This window comes from Martes martes, assembly GCF_963455335.1.
Source record: "Martes martes genome assembly, chromosome: 10".
NCBI lineage: Eukaryota > Metazoa > Chordata > Mammalia > Carnivora > Mustelidae > Martes > Martes martes.
This window is the reverse complement of record NC_137898.1, coordinates 10,616,406-10,628,726: the sequence shown is the minus strand read 5'-3', so window position 1 is coordinate 10,628,726 and position 12,321 is coordinate 10,616,406. Positions and strand designations below refer to the sequence as shown.

Here is a 12,321-nt window from a genome sequence, read left to right as displayed (position 1 = left end):
ACACTAAATTCCAAACTTGTGAAGAAAGCAGAACTGATAATCTACAAAAAATAAAATTGAATACAGTGAAAGGAAGCCAAAAATGAAGAAGATATCTATAAAATGTAAATGTAGACATGAAAATTATAGAAATACTTAAAAACAAAGAGTCAATAGAATAAGAATCTAGTTGAAAGAGGGAAAAAAAGAAAAAAAGGAAAAGAATATTTTAAACTGAAAGACTAAAGACTCCTGAGAAAAAAACTTCAAATTCTATATACTATTTTCCCCTAGGACAAGAGTTTCTTAGTCCTGTGTGTTCTGTAAACTTGATATTCACCTGAGATCCTTCTTGTCTTCTGGGGAAGGGACCCACTGCACTGATTCTCAGGTATCTTTGCTTGGGCAGAGTTGTGCCATCCCTTGCCAGGGAGCCAGGCTCATTGTAAGCTGCTTGGGGTTGCCCTATGTGAGTTTTGTTCCCTGAAGGTTTTTCATGCCATTTTAGAGGATGAAAAAAAATGGTGGTGTCCCGAACTCCAGCCCTGGAGCTGATTGATCGCTGTCCGCACTCTTCAGGGCACCCTCAGGGAAATGCAGTCAATCCCTTTTGTGTGTTCTAAACTCCATAGACTCCTGCAGGGCACACCTACACCAATCCTCCAAGGGGAGGAAGGGGGTCTCACTAAGGCCCTGCCACCTTCTGGGCCCCTGCTCCAGGAGGAGTTGCCTCGTCCTGGTGGGGTCTCCCAGAAGTTGTTGCTTGCTGGGCCTTGGCTTGGAGAACAGTCACCCAATCATGTCGTGGCTCAAGATCTATGGCAACACTGAGCTCAGAGACCACTCAGGGGCTCACTGATTGTGGCCAGCCTCCCACTCCAATGCTTGGGAACTCAGTCTTTCTGTAACCCTGGAGATCCTGAGACCACATGGTCCCACCCAGGATTCTGCCCCACTCCACCACCTGAGCACCTTTCAGGCAGTGATGTCCCTTACAAGAGCAGACTTCTGGAAGTTCTGATCTCATGCTCCACCTCAATATCACTTTCCCATAGCCGACTTACACAGGTTCCCTCCTCCTGTGGTTTATCTTCCAATATATCCCCTCAGACTCACTTCTCCACACCTCCTACCTTGCAAAAAGTGGTTGCCTTTCTATTTGTAGAATTGAAGCAATTCTTTTCTTAGATCTCAGGTTGAATTCACAGGTATTCAGAATGATTTGATAGATATCTAGCTGAATTCAAGGGAGATGAAATGCAAGTCCCCCACTCTTCTGCCATCTTCCCTCTCCCTCCCAGGACCATCTTGTGGTATTGGTATATACACTTGTAAAGAATAAAGGAAAGTTATACACCAAAATGTAAGGGGGATGTTTTCTTTGAATAGAAGGTAATTATGGATGTTTTATTTCATTTTTATATCTTTCATATGACTTTTTAGAGTAGGAAAATGTAAGATTTATTAAAATAAAAAGGAGGTAGAAAGGGGAGACAGGATCCCACCCCAGAAACAAAGCCTTCAGATTTTGGCTCTCCTGACAGGCTGCCTAGATCCTGATTGGCCTGATACACATCGGCCTCGGCTCCATCATGGTCACCGTCGTCTCTGGGGGCTACTCAGCTATCTCACTCTTTGGAGGCTTTCCCTTCTGGGGAGGCATCTGGGTAAGTAATGAGTCACCCCACCCAGCGAGTGAATTCCCAGAAAGTGCCAACACACTCAGGGCCGTCTTGTCAATTTGTGTGGCTTGTACTCCACAGCAGGTTCCCAGTCAAGAGAACAAGCAAGGTGTGAAGCTGGCCCAGGCCTTGCTTACCAGGCATGTTAGTTTGCGAGAGCTGCTGTGACCAACAGCACAGATTAGGTGACCTACACAACAGAAATGCATTCTCTCACAGTTCGGGGGCTGAAAGTCTAAGATCAAGGTGTCGCCAGGGTTGTTTCTTCTGAGGCCTCTCTCCTTGGCTTGCAGACAGCCGCCTTCTCCCTCTGTCTTCATGTGGTTTCAGTGTATCTGTGTCCTATCCCCTCTTCACATGAGAACACCCCTCATATTGAATTAGGGCCACCCTAATGATCTCACAGAGAATTGGTCACCTCTTTAAAGGCCTCATCACCAAACATAGTCACATTCTGAAATACTGGGGGATTAGGACTTCAACAGATAAATTTTGAGAGGACACAATTCAGCCATAACACCAAGTGACAGACCAACAAGGTGTCATTCACCCAGAGTGGGCGCATTTTCTAAATGGTTCACCCCAGAGGTCAGGGAACTTTCTTCTCATTCATCAACCCAGGGGTGGCACCTTTTTCCAATTCACACAACAGTGCCAATGTGTAAAAGGATGTATTGGTAATAGCCTTCAAGTGTTGTTCAACATAGGCCCACAGCCTGAGCTCCAGGAGAACACTTCCACCAACGGTTGAGAGTGACTACTGAGACACAGAAGTCATTAAAGGATGGGGACTCAACCTGGAGTCCACAGATGGGCTTCGGAGTCTCCATTCTGGCAAAATATTTGGTGGGCTAGATGTGTATTTTTTTTCCTGGAAAAGTCCATAGCTTTCATCAGATTCTCAGGGTGACCTACGACTCCATAAAATGTTAAAAACCACAGATCCTTTCTCTTCTCCAATTTACTGCCTGTTTGATTCTTTTGCATTCTCCTTTAATGTCCTCTAAGCTACGCACGCGCACGTGCACACACACACACACACACACACACACTCTCTTTCTCTCCTTTCTTCCCCTTCCTCTCCTCCCTTCCACATCCTTTTTCTCTCTATTGTTACATAGTCTTTGTCTCTGGACTCACACACCTATCTATGATTCAAATACAACTTTTCTCATAAATAGCAAAACTCCAGAGTAACCTAGATAAGGAAAGTCCCCCCTTATCCCATGACATTTAAATCATTTAAATAAAATAGCCTAATGTTACCCCCCATCCTCGTACCAACAAAACACCTGCAAAATGGCAAGGCTCATGTTCTTGGGAGGATCTTTCCCTGAGTACCTGCTCTTTCTTGTTTCCATCTGGGTCTCATTTACTGAGGCTGTGATCTTCTCCTGCCATGCATGGACCCAGAGTTGGAACTCAGTCCCTATTCCTCTCCCCCAGTGCTGCACCTGTATAACCCGTTTTAATGGAGTTTGGGACAATGGAGAGGCTAACACCATGGCCACAGAATGGCTTGCTATTGAGCATTAGATGCAACTGAATACTGTTACCCAGACATCTTCCTTTCTGCCAGGTTGGTCAGCTCTCATGACCATCCCCCCTCCTTATATCTGCAGGCAGTTTTGATCTTGGCTGCTGTTTAACTCCAGGACTATGTATTCCCTAAAGATCATTAATGTCCTCTTCCAAAACAAAGACCCATCTCCTCTGGCATCTTAAAAGGACCCAAAGGGACCTCAGAAGGCCAGCCCCTTGTTCCCTTCCCTCCTTATCAAGTCTCTATATACTATATATATAAGTTTAAGAATGAGATTTATTTTCCCACATACAGGAAAAAATACCATTCCCTTTAAAAGGCATAGGAAGCTAGAGTAACTTTTCATTGTAAAACTGTTTCCACCCCATGACACATGCATCTACCTGGAGTGGGAGGGTATGTGGGGTAAGGGTTAAGAACATAGGGTCTGGGGATGCCTGGGTGGGTCAGTTGTTTAGGTGTCTGCCTTCAACTCAGGTCACGATCTCAGCGTCCTGGGATCCAGCCCTGAGTTGGGCTCTCTGCTCAGCAGGGAGTCTGCCTCTCCTTCCCCTTCCTGTCCTTCCTTCCCCCACTCCCTCCATTCTTTCTTTCCTCCCTCCCTCCCTCCCTTCTTTCCTTCCTTCCTTCCTTCCTCCCTCCATGTTGACTTGGAGGCCCCAGCACAGGAACCTAGTATGTATGAGAGAATGTGTGTGACCAGAATCCCGGGAGCTGGAAGATGGGACGCAATCTGGGGCATCTTTCTAAAACCCCCCTCTTCTGTGCCAGTTCATTGTTTCAGAATCCCTCTCAGTGTCAGCAGAAAATCAGCCACAATCTTCTTGCCTGGTAAGTCACCTCCTGACACAGGCTCTCCCAGCAGAGGCCTATAGGAGACACCCTCTGGGGAAAAGAAGGTTAACACACGATCCCTCCCTCATCCCTACATCTAACCAGACTCGGGGCACTGATACACATGCTCACTCATACTCACAGGCAGGACTCCACAAACCTGGCCAGAGTCATGATAGGAAGGAGCCCAGAGGATTCTGGGGAGGGAAGAGCAACACAACCACCTGAATTAAGGTAGAGACAGAACAGTGTCCCTAAGAGGTGACTACAGGAGGAGACACAAAGCCCCTAGGGGTGCCAGCTCCACTCCAGCAGAGCAGGCACTGATAGGGCCTGTGGCACACAGAGTAGGCCTCCAGCCATTCCTGTGGGGAAGCGAGGGGAAGCTCAACTACCTGCTTCCCGAAGAAATCCAGCCAAGTGAGCTCTGCTAATCACAGAAACAAGGTCCCCTGGGCACAGACCAAGAAAGTACCTTTGTTTCTCTCACAAGCAGGTTGTCTAGGGTGAAGGGCCTCAGGATGGCCAGGTCCCTCTACCACATGAGATCTATCTGAAAATCTCCAAAGGGAAGCTCTAAATTCTGGGCATGTCCTTCTGCACATGGCCCAGAATCATAGAGGATCAGAGCCTGTCATATCTAAGACATAGGGGCTGAGCATCCTATCTGTCTCACATGGGATAAGCAGGTTGAGTGTTTCCCAAATATTTGTCCTAGGGACACTTGTCCCATGTGACACTCTGTGAAAATGAGTAGGTAAACTTGGGGAAAGCTCTATTTAGTAGTCCCCTCTCTGGAAGATCCATGATCCTGGAGTATCTGGGTGGCTCAGTTGGTTAAGTGACTGCCTTCAGCTCAGGTCATGATTCCAGAGTCCCAGGATCAAGTCCCACATCAGGCTCCCTGCTCTGCAGGGAGTCTGCTTCTCCCTCTGACCCACCCCCATGCTTGTTCTCTCTCTCTCTCTCTCTCTCTCAAATAATAAATTAAATAAATAAATAAATAATAAACAAAATAAAAATAAATAAATAAATATGAAATTTTAAAAAATATCCATAATCCTTGTTAAAGGCTCTGACAAGTCCTGCAGCAAAGACCTATTTAACTTAGTTCAGCCCAGCTTTTTTCCAACGTTAATTTACCTGCACACTTTTTTGTACAGAACAACTCTTTCCTTGCTACAGAACTAAAGTTCTAGGGATTCACATTAAGAAGCACTTGTTGAAGATCAAAAGCTTTTGCACAGCAAAGGAAACAGTTAACAAAACCAAAAGACAACTGACAGAATGAGAGAAGATCTTTGCAAACGACATATCAGATAAAGGGCTAGTATCCAAAATCTATAAAGAACTTATCAAACTCAACACCCAAAGAACAAATAATCCAATCAAGAAATGGGCAGAGGACATGAACAGACATTTCTGCAAAGAAGACATCCAGATGGCCAACAGACACATGAAAAAATGCTCCACATCCCTCGGCATCAGGGAAATACAAATCAAAACCACAATGCGATATCACCTCACACCAGTCAGAATGGCTAAAATTAACAAGTTAAGAAATGACAGATGCTGGCGAGGATGCGGAGAAAGGGGAACCCTCCTACACTGTTGGTGGGAATGCAAGCTGGTGCAATCACTCTGGAAAACAGTGTGGAGGTTCCTCAAAAAACTGAAAATAGAGCTACCCTATGACCCAGCAATTGCACTACTGGGTGTATATCCTAAAGATACAAACATGGTGCTCCGAAGGGTCACGTGCACCCGAATGTTTGTAGCAGCAATGTCCACAATAACCAAACTATGGAAAGAACCTAGATGTCCATCAACAGATGAATGGATAAAGAAGATGTGGTATATATACACAATGGAATACTATGCAGCCATCAAAAGAAATGAAATCTTGCCATTTGCGATGATGTGGATGGAACTAGAGGGTATCATGCTTAGCGAAATAAGTCAATCGGAGAAAGACAACTATCATATGATCTCTTTGATATGAGGAAGTGGAGATGCAATGTGGGGGGGCTGGGGGGAGGTAGGAAAAGAAAAAATGAAAGAAGATGGGATTGGGAGGGAGACAAACCATAAAAGACTCAATCTTAAAAAACAGACTGAGGGTTTCTGGGGGGAGGGGGGAAGGGAGAGGGTGGTGGGGATACGGACATTGGGGAGTGTATGTGCTATGATGAGTGCTGTGAAATGTGTAAACCTGGCGATTCACAGACCTGTACCCCCTGGGGATAAAAATACATTATATGTTTATTAAAATTAATTAATTAATTTTTTTAAAAAAGCACTTGTTGAGTCTCTATTCATCTCAGCTACAATAATTTTTCTCTCCCACCCTGACCCTCTGTGTCTTCTTCAGCTGAATGGCAGCTTGGGCTTGAACATCATCAGTGCAATCTGTTCTGTGGTTGGAATCATACTCTTCATCACAGATCTGAGTCTCATCCCGTCCTATAACTACTCTGTCTCTTATCCCCACTATTACACCTGGGGTGTGGTGAGTATCCCTCTAAACCAATGTTCCTCTGAATTCCGAGTTAGCTAGGTTTACCGAATTATTAGAAGGCCCAAAACCAAGCTTCTTCACCTAGCACTGTAGAAAAGAATCAGAACAGAGTGTAAAGTCCCTGACCTATGGCTTTATTGCTGTGTTACTTTAAGCATGTGACTTTTCTTAGTCTTAGTTTCTACCTTTATAAAACAGTACCTACCCATGACATTATTGGCAAAATTAAATGCAATTATAACACACAGATGCCTCCCACTGCACCTCTGCTTGTGACTATGGACAAGGAGTCAGCAAAGATTTTTTGTAAAGGTTCAGAGAATAAATATTTAAGGCTTTGCAGGCCCTCTAGTTTCTGTTACAACTACTCATCCCTATCCTGTAGTGGGAGAGCAGCCATCGAAAATAGGTATCTGCCTTCAACTCCAGCCCTGAGTTGGATCCCAGTGAGTATATGCAGTGAGCATGGCAGTTTTCTGATAAATCTTTATTTATGAAAATAGGCAGCAGCCAGGATTTGGCCCATGGACAATAATGTACCAACCTATGCTGACCCGTAGAAATATAATGTGAGCTGCATGTCTGATTTTAAATTTTCTAGTCACCACCTTAAAAAAAAAGAAGAAGCAAATGAAATTAATTTTAATAATATATCTTATTTAACCCAATATATCCAAAATGTCATTTCAACACGTAATCCATGTTAAAAAAAAATGATCAGTTTGATATTTTGCATTTTGGGTACTCAATCTTTGAAATCCTGTGTGTCACACACATCTCACTTTGGGACTAACCACCTCCGAAATGTCCAGCAGCCACACGAGACTCGTGACCCTGGGACTGACAAGAGAGCACAGCACAGACAAGTCCTTGTCCACTTGGTCCCTCCATCTGCCTGGCAACCCATCCTCTCCTTCCCAGTCATGTGATGGAGATGTTTTCCTAAAGGATGACCACCCCTCCCCTTAGAGGAGTACCTGTAGTGTTAAAGTAACAATTCTTTTATGAACACACTTGACCCTCACAAAAACCTGGTGAGACAAGGTTAGGGGACTTCCTCAAAGCCATAGGGACAGGCCACCACAGAGCCACACTTGGAGCCAGACCTTGGACGCCTAAACTAGCCCTCCTAACAACCCACTCCCTGTGGTTCCAGAGCCCCGGCGTGGCTATTTCCAGTGTGCTGCTCATCTTCTGCCTTCTGGAGTTCTGCATAACCTGTGTTTCTTCCCACTTTGGCTGCCAACTGGTCTGCTCTCAACACAACTACGTGAGCCCAAAGGCTCCTCAGTGGGCGGGAAGGTGCCCCAAAGAGGGTGGAGTCTAGAGGGATCACCATGCTTCCCTTCCTGCCCAGGAGCAGAAGTTTCGCAGGGTGTAAAGGCCTCTGTGCCTGCCTGGTCCTTCTTACACCCTTACTAGGACACCTCCTGTGCACCTGTGTTTTCCAGGTGGGCGTGGTCCTCCCGAATGTCTATGTGGCAAACCCAGGGGTCATCCCAGAACCAGTGAACTTGCCACCGACTTCTTCCAACCAGTTCCAGGGCTCCAGATAAGCAAAGCCAAAGCTTCTAGAAGCATCTTTCAAAGAGACAGAAAGAAGACCTCCCCTTTCTGGGCTTCTGAAACCCAGGATCCTCCTTCCTTGACAATCTAAGGGATATGTTTCTCTACCTGCATGCATCTTGACTTCATTCAATTCGGCATGGAAAACTTTGCATTTCCTCTATTTAAAAGGAGACAGAAATTTAAAGTGGCTTTTAACAAAGAGATCTTCCCTAGGGCATTTGCACCTGGGGCTTTGCGTGCTTACCTGTGTGAGCTCATGGGTTGGAAGACCCAATGTCTAGACAACCCAACCTTCCTTCTCTCAATCATTCGTTCATTGATTAAATATGTACTGAGCCATGAGAGACTATGGACTCTGAAAAACAATCTGAGGGTTTTGAAGGGGCGGGGGGTGGGAGGTTGGGGGAGCCAGGTGGTGGGTATTATGGAGGGCATATATTGCATGGAGCACTGGGTGTGGTGCATAAACAATGAATTCTGTTACGCTGAAAAGAAATTTTTAAAAAATGTACTGAGCATTTGATATGTTCTAGAAAGGTTAACAACAAATTCCCTGACTTCAAGGAACTTTTGGCCTCATAGGACAAAAGCAATTTTCTCTAACACAGGGCAGAATGTGGGGACTCACAGAGAGAGAACAGAAAAGGATATGATTTATTCTAATAGTGATGGGGAAAGTAGAGAACAACCCTGGTTAAGGAAGCAACATTTGAGTGGGGCATTAAAGGGGGTTTTTTAGTGCAATAAGGAACCACCCTGCTGGGGAGATCTTGGGAGACAGTGAGTCACCCACTAGCAGGATTAATCCTATATGCTGTTACCACTGATGTAGCAGTATTTGTGAATACACATTGTCTTAAGAGAAGGTATCTCCCCACATTCTGAGGCTAATATATCTTTATATATAAAAGGATAGAGACTAATTCAAAGAGAAATGGCTATGTCTATAACTTCTAGATCTACCCACGTCAATTTAAATATTGTTATACATGACGGCAACTGGCTTCAAGAAGGTTATATGCTGGCAACAATCTCTGACATCCAGGTGCCATCCAATTTCCCTTCGCTACAGAAGCCCTGCAAGGATTCCTTGTTGTTGTTGTCACTAAATACAGAACATGATTTTACTCTTGTAAATATGTTTAGCCTCTGACTTTATCCAAGAAGTTTCCTCTAAATGCTTGCTGTTTAGAGTCCCATCTCCTGGATCTGCATCGTCTCTGACCAGCGATCCTCTGGATGCCCATCAGCTGATCGGGCATGGCTGAGGTTCCAAGACCACGGGTGGGTTTTCATTTACTAGAACTGAATAGGTCTTAGGAAATGATGGACAATAAAAATGTAATGTGGGATATGTAGTGCCCTGGTTTTAGACCAGCCCTTCACTCATCTGTTCTGTAAGCTGAGATATTAATATGTTGGGCTCCCCAAAATGGACAGGCCTAGTGGGACCACTCTTGGAAGTTAGAGGGACAGAGCAAGTCTGGCCTTATTTCCATCCTCGTCCTTACTACTTCCTCTCACTGCCCCATCTGATTCCACACCTTCTCACTTCACAGAACTCAAACCCTCAACTACAATGTCCCCCTTGGTGTTCAGAGTCTCCTTCCTGACTTGTCCAACCTGTGAGTTAGCTCAGACACTCCTGATGAGTCCCACCTCCTACCGCATGGGTCATCATGGAGACTGTATCTGCTCACACACCTGGTGTTTCTCTGGATAGATGGCATCTGCCACCTGCCACCTGAAATCACTCTGGGGCTTGTTGCAATGGAGCATCTTTCCTATCCTACCACCTGCCCTGTTAGTCCTGGGTGCTAGACCCGTCATTCCAGATGGCCCGTTCACCAGCCTGAAGAACAGCTCACTGCCTCCTGTGGGCAGCAGGTTGTCCTTGCTCTGCGCCATTCCAAAAACTATTCATCTGCACAACTCCACTCACTCCCAGCCTCCCTAGAAGAGCGGAGCATAGACACCGGAAGAGACCTTGGAGAGTTAGCACCATCAGCCCAGCCAGGAGCACAAACAGGACTAGAACCAATACTCCAGATGGCCCATCCAAGTCTCCTTGCAGAAGCAGGGACACATCATAGGACAAAAGGGTGATTACAGTCACCTGTAATCTGACCCCTGAGTTGCCACCACACTCCAGGCTTTCTCTCCCAACTCTCCAGCCAGTGACAATTTTGCTGTCACCAGATTCACCAATACCCTCCAGTAGCTCTGTTTCCATGCTCATCCTACTTGCCCTCTGTAGGATTTAACCCAACAAACCACTCTTTCCTTAAAACACTAAGCTAGTTCTGCACTGGCTTCTCCAGATGCTCTCCTCATTCTCCCATGTGAGTTCCTCTCTCTCCCCTTGGGCCTTGAGCACTGCTCTCTAATAAGGCACTACCCTGGGCCCCTTTTCTCAACTCAGGTACTCAAACTCATCTCCTGGGAACTTGAGATTCTAATCTCGAGGGAGATGGAGAGTCAAATGTGCTAATCCATGCAGAAAGGGCTATAAAGTGTTTATACTGCTTTCCAGTCAGGCCTTGAGTCCCAGGGCTTGTCATTGCCCGGTTAGGGAATTCTTATGAAAAAGGTCATTCAATGTCCTAGTTGATATATGCCTGCCCCCATCTCCTCCTTCAGCAAGTTCAATGGCCACTTTCACAGGGAAGCTGTCTTAGGTTCCCATGGCCACGAGCATCCAAGGAAAGGCAGATCTGTGGTGGGAGCAAGAGGGATGTGTACAATGTGACCTGGCAGTGGTGATGCTCAGGGTTTAACCTTGAGGATTTTTTTTTTTTTGCCTGAAAAAAAAATCTGATTTTTGTGTTACAGTTGGAAAAAAAAATAGAATTGTGGCTATGTGTCCCAGTAGCAACTTCTCACTTGCAACATTTACAGCTCCCCTCAACGACCCAAAGAATTTTGGGACATTCTACTGGGGAGGGATGCTCAGTCTTTGGAAGGTACATTACAATGTCAGTAGGTGTGTCATGACAAGGAAAGACCTGTTCCCCAGGACCCCAGCCCCAGTGTCATGCTAAAGCCCATACTTGCCTGACTTTTCCTTCCCAGGACTCTTGCTACCCACAGTTTACACCATTCATATGGGGTCAGTCTTCCTGGGTACAGACTGAACATCTTCAGCAGCTCCTAACTCTCTTGCCAGGCTCATGATAAGACTTAGCACAGAGCAGCTGTCACCACATACTTCCTAGAATGAAAAGTATCCTCTTGCTTCCAGGAATGAATCCCTTACATACCCACTCACTCAATCATCCTGTGATAGGAAGTACCTGCTTTATGCCAGGTGCTGTTCCATTCTGCACAGTGATGAATGAAGCAGGTGTAGTTCCTGCCCTCCTGGAAAGCATATGCCCGAGTGTGTGACAGGCAAGTCACATGGTCAGTTAAATGATGGGGACACAAACATGGTGTTCATCTAGACGTTACTGGGGAAGGGGAAGAGGGCAGGTCCTGAATAGTAGTCCCCTCTAAAGATATGTGAAGAATAAGAATAACTAGCCACACAGAAAGTGAAGTCAAAACCAATCCAGGCAGAGAGAAGAAGCCATGCAAAGCCCATGAGGGAAGGAGCCTGGAGTGTCCAGGAAACTGGAAAGAAAGCCAGTGCAGCTGGAGTCTAGTGAAGGAGGTGGAGAGTGTCTCAAGAAGGAGCTGGAAAAGCAGGCAGGGGCCATAGAGGCCGCTGGATTTTATTCTAGGGCTAAAAGCCATTGGGTGGCTTTATGCAGGAGAGTGATGTAATCCAACTTACAGTTTGAACGCTCATTCTGCCTGCTTTGTAGGGAAGGGATAGGAGAAGGGTGAAGGCAGGAAGCAGGGGGTCCTGGAGGAGATTTAGTGATAGTGTAGGACAGGGGCTGGCCAACTAAGGCCTATGGGTGGACCATTTCTGGCCCACCACTTGTTTTTGTAAATGAAGTTTTACTGGAATACAGCCAGGCCCATTTGTTCACTGGTTGTTTCTGTGCTACCAAAGCAAGTTTCAGTAGCATGACAGAGACCAGACAGCCTGCAAAGCCTAAAATATTTACTATCTGGTCCTGTGCAGAAAAGTGTGCTGACCCTAGAGATAAGAAGAAGAAGAAGACGACAATGACGATGATGATGATGATACAGTTATTGTCCTTTGTGGGCCAGAATCATGATGTTCCAAACTATTCGCTCACGGTGGG

General features: G+C 45.7%; 1 protein-coding gene across 1 annotated transcript in view; it reads left to right on the top strand.

Moving 5' to 3' along the window:
- The window catches only part of LOC308350668 (membrane-spanning 4-domains subfamily A member 8-like), a gene marked incomplete at both ends in the record, with an annotated part of 98,628 nt that extends 90,516 nt beyond the window's left edge, over window positions 1-8,112 (top strand). Inside the window, 5 exons of the mRNA XM_080816179.1 lie at window positions 1,533-1,646; window positions 3,976-4,035; window positions 6,410-6,547; window positions 7,713-7,826; window positions 8,008-8,112. Of these exons, the coding sequence (XP_080672305.1) occupies window positions 1,533-1,646; window positions 3,976-4,035; window positions 6,410-6,547; window positions 7,713-7,826; window positions 8,008-8,112 (531 nt within the window). The remainder of the gene's footprint in view (window positions 1-1,532; window positions 1,647-3,975; window positions 4,036-6,409; window positions 6,548-7,712; window positions 7,827-8,007) is intronic.
- Between the last annotated feature and the right edge of the window lie 4,209 nt (window positions 8,113-12,321).